The 15,995-nt window shown below is 44.7% G+C and overlaps 1 protein-coding gene across 2 annotated transcripts in view; it reads right to left on the bottom strand.

The window, feature by feature from the left end:
• AKAP13 (A-kinase anchoring protein 13) overlaps positions 1 to 14,342 on the bottom strand; it is a 425,147-nt gene extending 410,805 nt beyond the window's left edge. For both annotated transcript variants that reach the window (XM_089687654.1, XM_089687655.1), the window contains exon 1: positions 14,141 to 14,342. In XM_089687654.1, the coding sequence (XP_089543780.1) occupies positions 14,141 to 14,182 (42 nt within the window). In that variant the 5' untranslated portion in view covers positions 14,183 to 14,342. The remainder of the gene's footprint in view (positions 1 to 14,140) is intronic.
• Positions 14,343 to 15,995: the final 1,653 nt, after the last annotated feature.

The following is a 15,995-nucleotide window of genomic DNA, read 5'->3' as shown; positions in this document are numbered from 1 at the left end:
CGGCAGAACACAATAGCTCCACAGGAGGCATTTCCCCATGAACACCGACTGTGGTGGTGGAAGGAAAAAAAAATTGTATCATCTATTGCTTGCTTTACATTGGACCAATGCTGCACTATGCTATAAAATAAATCGCTGGAATTCATTGTTTAGCCATATGCGCCATATTTGCTATTTTAAAACAGAGGATCAACAACAAGAAAACACTGGCAGTCTGCCCCTTTAGGATTACTAGACAGGAAGTCAGCGGTGAGCTAGAGGATATCGCTCCCCGCTACACCAACGTCATCTGAAATATTTTCAGTCTGATAATGTTCTGAAACTTATAATAAAATGGATAATTTTAGTTTCTCTTTCAGGGTTAACCAAGGTTACATTCAAATGATCATTCTTATCTAACCAGACATTCTATTTCTACATTTCAACACAGGCATCTATTCTTTGGACACTCAAATACATTCAACGTGCCGCAGAAGACCGTTAGACACGAAGGGCTCGTTCACACTTGACTTTATTTCTAACTCTTGCCAAATGCCCCTATAGCATCTGACAGGCGTTAGACAGGCATTTGGGAAGTGTTTTTAACCAGGGTGGATAAAAATCAATGATTTAAAAAAAAAAAAAAAAAAAAAATCAGATTTCTTTTATTTAAATCGGATTTTTTTTATTTAAAATCGTATTTTTTTGAATAAAATGCTTTTTGAGGAAAATATATTACCATCCAAAGGTTATTCCATCATGAAATAAAGATTAGTTTTTTAATTATGTAGAATAAGGCTGTATATGTTTAATTTTTTTGGTAAATAAATTCCATGAATCCATTCACAATGTCATGCTCTTCCAGAGGTTTTTGTAAGATTATTGGGCAGTTTCTCTGCCTACAAGATATTATCACAGATGCTCGGTTTACTTTGCAGTTCTCAAAACTGAATTTGACTCAGCGGAGATCACATGCCTCTTCTTCACAGCAAAAATGTTATAACATGAACAGAGTTAAGAAAAAGACCTTCATCCTAACTTCTACAAACCTATGAATACAGAATCAACCCCTTCACTGCTAAGTTTCAAGAAGTTCAGTGAATAGAAACAATATTTTTCTGATTGTTTGGAGTGGAATAGATCTGCACAAGAAGAAAGGGAAACTAAGTGTGAGGAGGAAGGGGCTGACAGTCTAAGTTTCTTAAAATATATATATTTTGTTTAGCCAAATGAGTTACCAAACATGGATGTTTGTTTAAGCAAATAACATATGCTGGAATGTTATTGTTTCAGTTGAATAAATCTATTTAAATTGTTATTATTAAGGTAATGATTATTTTTCTCCTTCTTAAGTACAACAGAAAAGTTGTCCAAATATCAATGATTAACCTATTAAACTGGGGATAAAAAAACTAATATGAAAAGTTGGTATTCTAAAAATCTTCATCTACTTGCATATTAAAGTTATACCAGCAAGAATTAGTCTATGTAGAAAACTAGGATTTAAATCAAGCCTTACTGACTAGTGATTTAAATCGTGATTTAAATCAGTTTGATTTAAATCAAATCCACCCTGTTTTTAACGCTCCTCAAAGGTTCCCAAAACACCCATTGTGCAGTTTTGAGGCGGATGATACCGCACCACAAACTCCTATAATGAAGTTAAATGGTATTAACGCTTTGCAACCGCACCGCAAACGCCTGCCAGGAATGTGCGGAGCGGCACCATAGACTTAAATGGGAGGCTTCAGCTCCTCCTGACTCCACATGTCAGTTTTGCTGCAATGTAACAAGACGCAATGCTAACACTTCTGTGTGAATAGCGCTGTGTGCTGCCATAAAAACGCTTCCCAAACGCCTGTCTGCTGCAGCCAAATTGGATAACACCTTCTGTGCATTATATTTGTTACATTGCTCCCATTCTCATAGCATAATGAAAAACGATTTTTGATAGATTTAGGGAGGGTTATAACCCCCCCCCCCCCCCGGCAGATTTCTTTTTACCATCTGTGTCCCATTGGGAAAATTTCCCTTTACACTTCCTGTGTCATAGTCAAAACAGGAAGCGATAGGAAAACCCTCCAGAGTAAGGGGGGAATCCCAAGTCCTCATTGGAAGATTTTCCCTCTACTCCTGTTCAGTTCTAAGGCGTTTAAGTGAAAGTTCACCTTTTCATGAAAAAAAAAAAAAAAAATTTGAAAAGTTGAGCTAGCAACCTACACCCCCCCCCACCCCCTGGCTGCACCCTTCCCAGCCCATCCATTCCTTGCTGTACTTACCTCTGGGAATGCTTAGCTCTCAGTGCCCATACAGTTGGATGAGCAGTCTGGTGATTTGAAACCCACGCTTTTCTAACTCTTCTCTATGCAGCACTTCCAGGACAGACCAGAGGGATTCACTGTGCAGGACTGACCATTAAAGAGTAACTACACTTTTGTTGAGGTAAAACAAAAAAAAAAAATCCCCTATGGGTGATCATTGCAGGGATTTTAACAAACTTTGTTGCAGATGCCTACCCTTTGTTATTCTGAAGTAATAGCTGTTTCTATCAATGTGCAGAGTGATAATGAATGGGAGTGATTTTATAATTATCAACTAGCTGTACCTGCAGAGCTCCAAGGAAAGTGGCAGGGTCTGCATCCTTTAGAAATGCTTTGGGAGTGTCTCACCAAAAATTGTATTTCTGTTGCAGGGGATGCCAAAAAAAAAATCAGACATATATCCTATTGCATACTTCGAGGAAAATCAGTAAATCAATCACACAAGCAGGAAATTACAATTCTTGGGAGGGGGCTTCTGTACTTGTGTACAGAAGGCCTTCAGGTAGCCATAGTGCATTACATTTACAGAAAATTACAGCCCTGCTGCTTGAAAAGGAAAGGTCATCTTTAATAACATTCAATTACAATATGACTTGTGTAGCAATTGAGTTACCCTTAAAGAATTATGTAGCAGATATAAGAAGCGCCACAGAAAATGCAAAATAAATCAAATAATAAGCAGCACCTCTAACCAAAAAAGGTAAAATGGTGTACAAATAAAAAGTGCGCTAATTATTCACAAAACATGCAAGGATAAATAATAGAAATAAATGAATTCATAAATATACACATAAGTCCAGCCACCATAACAGCGATCGTCCAATATCAACATAATGTCAATCTTGAAAACAAACACCCATGTGCAAATCCGACACCAGATGAAATGAATACACTCACCAGAGCGACATGCTGATTATATTATAACCAGCATGATAGCATTTTGCTCTGGGAGCGATGATCTGCAGGATATCCCAGTAGAGGAACAGCAACCAATCGTGAACCAATCAGCACATATGGAACAGCTAAGCAGCAAATGATCTTCCAATAACATGGGCAAAGCTCAAGGAATAAGAAGAGATATGATGGTGCAGTACGTTTAAAACCAGTAAATTTTATTAATAAAGTATTGCACTCACAAAGAAGGTGTCTAGCCGACACCAGCAATGACAGCCTCTAAAATGCCACATCCACAAGCGAAAAACCAAGGGACGAACCTCCTGCACCGCGATCAACACAGCCGACAGCTGGGAGGAACGTTCTAACGTCACGGCCACTAGGCCAGGCCCAACGCGTTTCGTCACTTGACATCTTCAAGGGGCGGAGTGGATATCAGACGTCTGCTCATAAAATATATACCCTTTCCGCATACGAGATCAGCTGCAGTCGATCAGCACATCAATCTGATACCAAACTACAGCTCAATCTCCGCAGTCAATAGGAAGCAAATTGGTGTGGCATAATCAAATGGTCATAATGAAAATAACATATAAATACACAAATGGTCCTATGGAAATATAGCTGAGTATTAAACATATATATATATATATATGCTAAGAGTGGTAGTAGAAATATACATAATCTCAAACCTACATCAGAAGGATGATAATAACAAAACATAGAACTCTGGTCTGTCTTGGATGCACTGCACTGAGATGGAGGGAAAAGAGCAAGGATTTCAAATCCCTGGACCACAGAACTGACTAAATGGGCACTGACAACTCTGCATCCCCAGAGGTAAGTAGAATTGGGAACGGGGGTAGAGGGGAAGGTATATGGTGTCTAAGATGGTTACATATACCCAGTGAAGTGACTGGCCTCAGGTGATACATGGAGATTAAACAAATCCTCCTGCATAAATTGTATCTGTTTATCTGCAGCTGTCTTTCTGCTACATCCATTCAACGTGCAGAATTTACACATGATCTCCCAGCTCTGAAAAGCAGGGGGTGGGGAGCTGAAGTCGCATCAGTGAGAAAAGCTGATTGGAGGGAAGTGGCGGCACCCCCACCCCCACCCCTGCACACAGTACATAGGAACACATTTGAGATTGTCAATCTGCTGGAGCTCCCACCCCTGTCACCATTTTTCTATAGGTGTCAGGAAAACTAGCCAGAAGTGACTCATGCTGATAGCAGAGGAAGGAGGCAGCAGACAGAAATAACACTTAGTGCTCTGGATTGAGATAAGTACACACTCTAGAGGGAAACGCTTTGTTCGTATTTCATATCTGAGGTTGTATTAAAGAAGAAACACTGAGAGTGTTCAGGCATGCCAAAAAAAAAAAATCTCAAAAAAAGGTAAGAATTTTTTTTTTCAATGGGAAGACACAACATACAGTAAATAGTGGGGTTTTCTCAAATTTGACTTCAAAAATAGAATACACTTTAAGCCAATGCTCTGTAAGCTAGAAGCCTGGCCATCAGCCAAAGCGGACCATGCGGGATAGGCTTTAGCGCTTTCACGGACCGAGGTTTACCTATTAATCAGGAAACTGCGAAAGCAGAACAGGTCAGATAACGATAACTTTCTTATCAGTGGCCACGGGACATATATAAAAAAAAATGGAACTTCTCATTTTCGAGATGGGTCAGATTTCGGGGATGAGAAATACAAAAGGCTAGAAACTAGTTGCAGATTTTTTGATAACCAACATCAAGTTCTGCATGCGTAGCCTGAACCCCCCCATACACTTCTAGAGACTGATAGAAAGTCTCCCCCTGCTCCATGTCATCCTTATTAGCAGAACATCCATAGGAGCCAGGATTACCGCACTGACAGCTGCATTTGCATGGATCAGGACTACACAGACCCAATGCTATTTCCTCCCATTTTTTCCTCATTCCCTCAGCCTAGACCCGGCCAAGGAACACATGACCACTAAGCTTTGTGGTTTTTTGGACAGAGTTGGTCCAGTGCCAGGCATCCTGCATGTGCAGAATTCCTACAGCTATAGTCAGATTACTAGGAGGAGGATGGTGTGAACGGATGAGCAGAAGAGGATCTGCTGCCTTCAGTCGCTTTAGCAAAATGTTGGCTATTAAAAAAAAAAAAAAAAAAAAGTTACAACCAATATTTTTCCGCTTGAGGACAACAGACTGCTGTGCGCCAGGTTATAACCGTATTAAACTTACACCGAAAATGCATTATATTGCAGATTCATAGTGCGGTGGCTGCATTCATTTTTTTTTTCTCGACGCAGCCTCTGCCGCCCCTCTGACAAGCAATCTGCCGTGGTTCACTTTTCAGAGGACAGTAGAGCAGCAGCTATTGGGCATTTGGGGGGGCAATACCTCTGCCTGTCGAATGCCCCTCATTTATTGGCAACCAGGGATTGTCTTTTTAATAGCACACCACAACCACAAGCCAAGCGTATAGCTCAAGGTTACAGTACAGCCCCATTCATTTGAACAGGTCACATTTGGTGGCCATACTGAGGTATAATTTGGAGAGGGGGGGTCTGTTTTTAGACACCTTAAGCTTATTCCTCCTTTATTATCACCCGGTGATCCAGCCAGTGTCTTATTGTTTCCCTCCTTTTAACAGACCAAGCTGGCCAGCAAAAAAAAAGGCAGTTGGGGGTTGATACAAACCATAGATCTATACTCAGACAAAAAGGTAAAACAAAAACACTCCAAAGACATGCTGGGAGGTTAATTGGCTCCTGTCTAAATTGTCCCTAGTATGTGTATGTATGAATGTGAGTTAGGGACCTTAGATTGTACACCCCTTGAGGGTTAGGGACTGATGTGAATGTACTATATATATGTAAAAGCGCTGCATAAATTGATGGCGCTATATAAAGTACCTGAAATAAATAAAACAAAAAAAAGCAAAAAAAAAAAAAAACCCCCCAAAAAAAAATCATAAAACGGGCAGACTTGATGGACCACTCGGCCTTTCTCTGCTGTCACTTCTATGTTTCTATTTCCCACTCACAGGTGGCTTCCAATTGTCAGCTTTTATTCATTTATAGCCCTGCTTCACACTGACTCTGAAATCATGAAATCACACTGACTCTGAAATCATGAAATCACACTGACTCTGAAATCATGAAATCACACAGCTTCACTTGAAGTAGCGCAGTTTTAAAGCCGCTGGTCAGAGCGATTTCATGTGTGGCTTGCCTGACATCTATGCAACTCAATCACCAAACATAGGGCAGGAATTGTTTTCTCAAAATTGGTGTTGCACTGTAAGGTCGAAGTCGCACCGATTTGATCGCTTCCATAAGCACAAATAGGGTGTGACTCGTCGTGCAATTTTGAACTGTCAAATCGCATTGAAGTGAACGGGGGATAAAACCTTTATCCCAAAAGGAAAGAAAAAACTGTTGCTGTAACTGATTATAAAGTGTTAGTTGAAGCTTGGCTTTAATTCATTAGTGAAGTCCATCTAAACCTGCTAGTCCATCTAACACTACCCTCCCCCAGATAGGCAATGGTACTGTCCAAGGGCACCTCCATTGCTCCTCCATCCAGACTCCAGAAACCCTACGACAGGTGGTGGGTTACTAGCCAGATCATCAGGTGGAAAAGAAAAGAAAAAAACAAAACAACAAGCATTCAGGAGGCAGCAGAATTGTCCCCTAAATTCTCAGCAACCGATGTTCTATCGCCCTCTGAAAGGCGATCCACCACAGATCAATTTTCAGAGGGATGATAGTGTGTCATGAATGACCCCCTCCAAAAAAAAAAAAAAAACATATCACAAATGTGTCAAACCCCCACTTTCTGAAGCATCTCCATTGAAGTCTTTTGAACCAAAAATGCGGTTTTGTATTTTAAAAAGTCTCTGACTCTTTCCAAAAATGCAGCAAAAAAGCATAGATGTGAATGTGTTCCATAGGAAACCCTGTGGACTTTAGTGCATTTCCACAAAAAGCACTAAAAAATGTATAGGTGTGAAGAAGGCCTCGATGGGGAGGTGCATTTTTGGTGCTTTTTTTAACTGACCGAAAATGCACCAAAAATGCAGCAAGCAGGATTTTTAACACCGCACGGGAAGCGCAACAGACCAGTGTAAAGACAAACATTGAATTTAAGGGGATTCATTTTTTCTCAATGCAAAAACACTTCAAAAACTGCTCAGTGTGAAAGCTGCCTATTGGCCGAAAAGGTGCTGAAAATATATTCATATTCCTTTACATTTGTGATATTACTCTCAGCCGCCTCCAAATTTCCAAATCCTGAGAAGTATGTTCTCCAATGATCAGACTTGTACTAACAACCTCTCCCCCCCAACCATTTACTGGGAAGATCAGTGTCCTGCTGTTTCTCCCCACCCAGCTCTCTGTTCTCAGCTGCATAAGTAGCTAAGGCCTCTGAATGTAATGCAGTGCACTTCGCACCTCCCTATTTTTTTTCTTGGCCTCGATGGCAACAAATAGAGCTTTATTTTGGTGGTATTTGATCGTCTGTGCGGTTATCGTTTGTGCGGTTATTTTTTGTGCTATAAACAAAAGAAGACTGACAATTTAAAAAAAAAAAAAAATGATATATATATATATATATATATCATTTTTTTTTTACTTTTTGCTATAAAACATATCCAGTAAAATATGCCTAGGCAATCAGAAGCAGAAGTTGTCCTCCTCCCTCCCTCCCCATAGTCTTCTGGGACACGTGACAGGTCCCAGAAGACTACAGGGCTGTTCAGAAAGTGCAGCGCTTCTCGCACATGTGCAGTTGGCACCCGGCTGTGAAGCCACAAGCTGTCACAGCCGGGTGCCCACACCAAAGATGCCGGCCCCGGGAGAGAAGACAGACGGTGAAACCAGCCGTGGTGAGGACACCTCTGGACCGAGGGACAAGTAAGTGGATGTATTTTAAAAGTCAGCAGCTACAGTTTATGTAGCTGCTGACTTTTTTTTTTTTCTCAGCTGGAACTCCGCTTTAAGACTTTATTTTATATAGATAAATATGTGCGGAAACTTTTTGAAGACTCCTCATATTTTTGTGCCGTGTGTCCGCTCTGCTCCCTTGCCCCTACCCGGTGGCACCCCTGCTATGCCAGTCCCCAGCCTACAAATAAGCAAGCACAGCCAGAGATACATGGCGGGAGAGGGGGACACGCCGGGGGTTGGGCAGGTGTTACTGGGGGGGCGCAAGCAATTGGACGGCAGCACAGCCACCAGAAAGGAGTATCTGCTTGTCAGATGTACACACAATCCCGGTGGAGTGTGTGTAAACCCCCCCCCCATAAGGTCCATACCAAGAACAGATCTGGCAGTGAAAGGATTCAAACAGAAATGAAAGGCAAAACATTTGTGTAAAGATATAAAAGAAACATTACAAATTCCTTTTTTCCTTGTGATCACAATCCCTATAAGGCCCAGTTCACCCCGGAACAAAGCGATTTTCAGCCGATTTTATTTGAGGGGTTTGCACGCATATTACCAGCATCTTACATCTGTATTCAAGATTTCTGTGTTTTATTATAGCCAATAGAAAGCACTAGAGGAAGGAGAGCTGCTGTTTTTCCAGAAAACATGCAATATAATGCTTTTAAAACGCTCATGTTATTCATTTTTCAGGCGTTCCTATTGATGTCTATGGAGCCAATCTACCTAAAAGAAGCTCATGTACTTTTTTGAGGAACAGGAGTTCTGCTACAGGCAGCAAAACACTCACATGTGAACAGGGCCATTGAAATGATTGGGATTTGGTTTGTCGAGTGTATTAGAGCTACAAGCTTCAAGCAGAAAATCGCTGCAGTGTGAACAGGGCCTTATCTACTTATGCAGCTGAGAACAGAGAGCTGGGTGGGGAGAAACAGCAGCACACTGATCTTCCCAGTAAATGATTGGGGGGGGGGAAGAGAGGTTGTTAGTACAAGTCTGATCATTGGAGAACATACTTCTCAGGATTTGGAAATTTGGAGGAGGCTGAGAGTTATAGAAGGAATTTATGAATTAACGCATTCCACTTCAAGGCTTCGCTCCCCCCCACACTCCCCGTTAAGGATTGGCACCTTTGGGGAGCGGGGGTACCCGATTTTGACAGGTACCCGCTCAAACTTCCGCTGCGATTGCCTAAGTGATCATAAGTGGAATTGGCCACACCCCCTCCCTCCCCATAGTCTTCTGGGACACGTGACAGGTCCCAGGAGACTACTGGGCTGTTCAGAAAGCGCAGCGCTTCTCGCACATGCGCAGTGGGCACCTGGCTGTAAAGCCGCAAGCGAAAGGGATAAAGGATAAACTGGACACTCCCCCCTCCCTGACGAGCAGCCAATCGGTGCTCACTACACTGCAAGGTCTCCCCAAATCCCTACAAGTCCCCGGTGCAGGGCTGGTGACAGGCGGGTGGGGGGGGGAGAGGAGTTTGACAGTGCAATGTTAAAAATATTAAACGTTTAAGTCCCTGTAAAGCCCCTTTTGTTTTTAATAGCCCCAGACATTACTAACAGCACCTAAGATTTAAATACGGTTTTGGTTAAAATTCCTTTTTTTTTTTCTTTTATGAGGACAAGTAGATTAGGACACCTATTTAGTCCCTGGACAAGTAGTTTTTTTTAAAACTTTCCACCCCCTCGCCCAGTCACTTTCAGCGTGTGTAGCACCTGCCGAACATGACCCATTCAAGTGAAAGGACTCTGCAATTGTGGTTGTGACATGCTAGTGCCCATCAAGGGGTTATAGCACCTTCTCACCACCTGTCAAAGGCTCTCCAAAGAGAGATCTGAATGCAGATTGCTCTTCAGAGATCAAAGCAAAAAGTAATGAGCCTTCAAGCATAACTAAAGGCAGAACTTTTTTAGTTTTGGATAAAGTGGAGAGGGATTGGAACCCCTGACAGGTTTAATTGCTGTCTGTGTCCCCATTAGGGAGACTCGTCCTCTGTAAATGTCCTGTTAACCATTAGCACAGAGTGATAGAAGATCCCAAATTTCCAGTTGTCCCCTGAACAGGAAAAAAGAGAAAATCTTCCACTAGGGACACTAGTTCCCCCACTTTGGAGGGATTTTTTGTCACCTCCTGCTTTGGTTATGGAACAGGAAGTGAAGGGAAATCTCTCCAATGGGACACAGATGGCAAAAATAAATGACGGGTTATAACGCCCCCTTACTCTATACAAAATGAGAAAAAAAAAACACAACTTTTGCCTCAAGTTCTATGTTAAGAATGTATTTTTATAGAATAGAATATATGAGACATGTTCTGTCCCCCTTTGCAATGTACAGCGCTGAGCGAACCATTGGCGCTTTATAAATACTGTACAATTATAATAATATGAGGGTTTTACACTTCAAAGCAGAGTTCCACCCAAAAGGGGAAGTTCCGCTTTAATGCTTTGTCCCCCCATTAAGGATTGGCGCCTTTGGGGACCGGGTACCCACTTCCACTGCGATTGCCTTGGAAATTGTTCTCCCTCCCTCCCCGTAGTCTTCTGGGACATGTGACAGGTCCCAGAAGACTACAGGACCATTCACAAAGTGTAGCGCTTCTCGCACATGTGCAGTGGGCACCCAGCTGTGAAGCCACAAGCTGTCACAGCCGGGTGCCCACACCAAAGATGCTGGCACCGGGGAGAGAAGACGGCCGGTGAAACCAGAGGTGGTGAGGACACCGCTGGACTGAGGGACAGGTAAGTGGCTGTATTTTAAAAGTCAGCAGCTACAGTTTTTGTAGCTGTTGACTTTGTTTTTTTTCAGCTGGAACTCCGCTTTAAGACTTTATTCTATATTCTATATATATGTGTAGAAGCTTTTTGAAGACCCCTCATATTTTATATCAGAGTTCAGTGTCACTTTGGAGGGCTTGTTCACAATAGCATTTGGAAGGAGTTATAACCCCGCGGTTGACCAGCGCTTTTTACTGCCTCCTCAACTGCTATCCCTCTTTAGCTGCAGTGGCAGTGATGGGGGGTGTACACATGATAGGAATCATGCTACCCTGTCACAACCCATTCAAGTGAATGGGGCCGCTCTGCAAGCACCCCGCTTCCCACCCAATCATGGTTATGGAGTGCTAATGCAGGTTTTAAAGGGGTTAAAAGTATATGCCTCCACACTGCCTCTCAAATGCTCTCTGAAGAGCGATCTGAAGGTGGATCACTTTTCAGAGACCAAGGCAAGTGTGAACGAATCCTACATCTAGGTGTGGCAGAAGACAGGAGCTGGGGGCGATATCCAGCACTACAGGGGGAGAATGTTTTTACCAGTTGCAGTTAATGGGATACACATCGTCCTACACGATGAACAAGTTGGTGCTGGATTAAAAAAAGCGGCCAAATAAAAATACTCAACTTCATCTTGAAGGGCTCATTCTGTCTCTGTCCTTCTCAATCTCTCCTGTCACCGTACATTTCTATATGCACATAGGAATGCGTTTTCAGTTTGCTTGTAGTGCTTTTCCATTTATTTCAATCTAATGTCTTCACTAAATAGCTTTTAGATCCCTCGCACTCTTCTGTCTAAAAATGCAGCGTTTTAGGCATACGGGCGTTTATTTTTTTTTTCTGAGGTTTGCAATTTTTTTTATTTTAAGTGATTTTCAATGTGCCTGTACACACAGGTGTACAAACCCTGCTTCACACTGAACGCGACTGTGAAATTGTGCTACTTCACTTGCAGTGCGTTTTCAGTGTCTTCATAGTGTGCCTTTGGAATCATTTTTTCCCTTGCGTTTGCGGTGCGTTCCGGAGCTGGGAAAACACACAGCCTTGGAGTGCATTTTTCTTGCATATGTGCTTGTACCGCGTTTAAAAAGAAAAAGTGCCTGACTGCGTCTGGTGTAAATGAGCCCTACAAGTGTTGAGGTCACAACGGGGTGATTTAACTCTTTCCTATCGGGAGAGGAATTATGAGTGCACATGATGGTGTCTGCAGGAGTCACAAGTCCACATGCTGTCAGATCATGACAGTGAACCGGTCCTTCCACCACAATCCCTCCCGTCACTGTGCCTTTCTGCATGCGCATTCGAACGTGTTTGCGGTGCGTTCTGGTGCTGGAAAGACGCAGCCTGAGAGTAAGTTTCACCTGAATCGTGTTTAAAAAAAAAAAAGCGCCTGACTGCATCTGGTGTGAATGAGCCCTACAAGTGTTGAGGTCACAAACGGGTGAATTAACTCTTTCCTACCTGGAGAGGAATTACAACTCCACGTGATGATGTCCGCAGGAATCACAAGTCCACATGACGTTGGATGGCGACAGTGACCCGCCCCTTCCACCACAATCCCTCCCGTCACTGTAGGTTTCTGCATGCGCATCCTAATGCATTTTCAGTGCGTTTACGGTGCGTTCCGGCGCGTTTACGGTGCATTCCCTCCCATCACTGCAAGTTTCTGCATGCGCATTCTAATGCATTTTCAGTGCGTTCACGGTGCGTTCCGGTGCTGGATAAACGCGGCCTCTAAGTGCGTTTTTCTTGCATGCGTGGTTATATCGCGTTTAGAAACAAATGCACTGACTGCATCTGGGGTAAATGAGCCCTACAAGTGTTGAGGTCACAAAGGGGAGAATTAACTCTTTCCTACCTGGAGAGGAATTACAACTCCACATGATGATGTCTGCAGGAATCACAAGTCCACATGACGTTGGATGGTGACAGTGACCCGCCCCTTCCACCACAATCCCTCCCATCACTGCAAGTTTCTGCATGCGCATCCTAATGCATTTTCAGTGCGTTTCGATGAAGGAGAACGCAGCGTCACAGTACATTTTTCTTGCATATGTGCTTGTATCGGGTTTAAAAAAAAATGCGCTGACTGTATCTGGGGTAAATGATCCCTACAAGTGTTGAGGTTACAAAGGGGGGAATTAACCCCTTCCCACCTGGAGAGGAATTATGAGCGCACATGATGTCCGTGGGCCGACAGATCGTGACAGTGAACCGCCCCTTCCACCACAATCCCTCCCATCACTGCAAGTTTCTGCATGCGTATTCTAATGCATTTTCAGTGCGTTTACGGTGCGTTCCGGCGCTGGATAAACGAGGCCTCTGAGTGCGTTTTTCTTGCGTTTTTTTTTTAAATGCGCTGATTCCATCTGGTGTGAATGAGCCCTACAAGTGTTGAGGTCACAAAGGGGAGAATTAACGCTTTCCTACCTGGAGAGGAATTACAACTCCACGATGATGTTCGCAGGAATCACAAGTCCACATGACGTCGGATGGTGATAGTGACCCGTCCCTTCCACCACAATCCGTCCCGTCACTGTAGGCTTCTGCATGCGCATCCTAATGCATTTTCAGTGCGTTTACGGTGCATTTCGGCGCATTCCCTCCGATCACTGCAAGTTTCTGAATCCGCATTCTAATGCATTTTCAGTGCATTTACGATGCGTTCCGGCGCGATTGCGGTGCATTTACGGTGCGTTCCCTCCCATCACTGCAAGTTTCTGCATGTGTATTCTAATGCGTTTACGGTGCATTCCCTCCCATCACTGCAAGTTTCTGCATGTGCATTCTAATGCATTTACGGTGCATTCCGGTGCATTTACGGTGCATTCCCTCCCATCACTGCAAGTTTCTGAATGCGCATTCTAATGCATTTTCAGTGCGTTTACGGTGCATTCCGGCGCTGGATAAACGCGGCCTCGGAGTGCGTTTTTCTTGCATGCGTGAGTATATCGCGTTTAGAAACAAATGCACTGACTGCATCTGGGGTAAATGAGTCACAAAGGGGGGAATTAGCTCCTTCCCACCCGGAGAGGAATGATGGTGACAACAGAGGTGAATATGTCCCATTACAGAAGGAGGTCAGCCGGCCTGGAAGTCAGGAGCAGGTCGTCCCGTCCGGCAGTGGAAGAGTTAACCCCCGGCAGGTCACAGCCCATGCCCCCTTCGTCTGGGTGACCCCAGCCCCCCTCCTCCTCCTCCCCTCCCCCCGCTTCTCCTCACCTCCTGCTTATCCAGCAACAAGTGTGTCCGGGGAGATGACATTCCAGGTCATGGCTCCGCGTCTCTCCCGGCCCGGCTCTGCTCTCCCCGGCCTCCCCTCTCTCTCGGACACACAATGGACTCTCCGCTCCTCCGCTCGCTACAAATGTATCAACTTTCCTCTCCCCGCACACGGAGCCGCTCCACTCCGGACAGCAGAAAGCCTCTCCGCACACGCGCAGTCCGCGGGATCTGCCCCGCCCAGGCACAACGCCCTGCGCTGATTGGATGCTCGCCCTGTCTGTCTCCTGGCAGGGAGAAGAGTGGAAGGAGAAAACTTCTCGGAGTGTCCGGCCTGAGATCGGCGGATCCTCGGTGGGAGCGATGTGAGGGATTGAAGGGGGGAGGCCGGGACAGATCTGATGGAGACGGGTCACCGCAATGCCTGGCACGGTGTCATCTCACTGTTAGTGGGTATCGGGGGGGGGGAGGAAATACTAAGTCAGCACAGAAGATACACTTCTCTCACCAATCAGTGGGGTTCACTCACTACTGTACACTGTGCAAGGGAATGTTGTGCCATACACCATGCAATCTGATTGTACAATCTCACTCCCATCCCATTATACTCACAATAGTGTGCGGTGCCATCTGAAGTGTGATCTGTGCTTGGATCGCTATTCAGAGGGCATGTGACAGGCAATGAGGAGGCATATATATGGTGGATTTCATGCTATAATAGCGCACTACTGCACCAGAATCACGTTTTGTACACAGTTGTGGCCCCATTGAAGTGGGTGAGTATGACAGGCGGTGACACCTCTCACACTATGCACCCAGAGATAAAATGCTGCAGCGGTGGTGTGTGTATAGACCTGGGTACTTGTCTGTTAATTCACCGGATTTATATATATATATATATATATATATATATATATATATATATATATATAAATCCGGTGAATTAACAGACAAGTACCTAGACCTGTCCAGCTTTTATTTTACAGTTCACAGGGGGTGCAAAACTTCAGCTCAGCCGCCCAGTTTTATGGCCCCCAACCGCTCCTCTAACAGAGACCTTAAAGTGTTACTAAACCCAGGACCCTGCATTCACTATATCCGATCTCCCCGGTCCCTGCATTCACTATATCCGATCTCCCCGGACCCTGCATTCACTATATCCGGTCTCCCCGGACCCTGCATTCACTATATCCGATCTCCCCGGACCCTGCATTCACTATATCCGATCTCCCCGGACCCTGCATTCACTATATCCGATCTCCCCGGACCCTGCATTCACTATATCCGATCTCCCCGGACCCTGCATTCACTATATCCGCTCTCCCCGGACCCCGCATTCACTATATCCGATCTCCCCGGACCCCGCATTCACTATATCCGGTCTCCCCGGACCCTGCATTCACTATATCCGCTCTCCCCGGACCCTGCATCCACTATATCCGCTCTCCCCGGACCCTGCATCCACTATATCCGATCTCCCCGGACCCTGCATCCACTATATCCGATCTCCCCGGACCCTGCATCCACTATATCCGATCTCCCCGGACCCTGCATTCACTATATCCGATCTCCCCGGACCCTGCATTCACTATATCTGGTCTCCCCGGACCCTGCATTCACTATATCCGATCTCCCCGGACCCTGCATCCACTATATCCGATCTCCCCGGACCCTGCATCCACTATATCCGATCTCCCCGGACCCCGCATTCACTATATCCGGTCTCCCCGGGCCCTGCATCCACTATATCCGGTCTCCCCGGGCCCTGCATCCACTATATCCGGTCTCCCCGGGCCCTGCATCCACTATATCCGGTCTCCCCGGGCCCTGCATCCACTATATCCGGTCTCCCCGG

The sequence above is a fragment of the Staurois parvus genome, unplaced genomic scaffold (genome assembly GCF_062004578.1).
Source record: "Staurois parvus isolate SC_StPar_1 unplaced genomic scaffold, SC_StPar_1.0 ptg000432l, whole genome shotgun sequence".
Lineage (NCBI taxonomy): Eukaryota > Metazoa > Chordata > Amphibia > Anura > Ranidae > Staurois > Staurois parvus.
The sequence above is the reverse complement of the archived record's forward strand: the minus strand, read 5'-3'. Positions and strand labels throughout refer to the sequence as shown.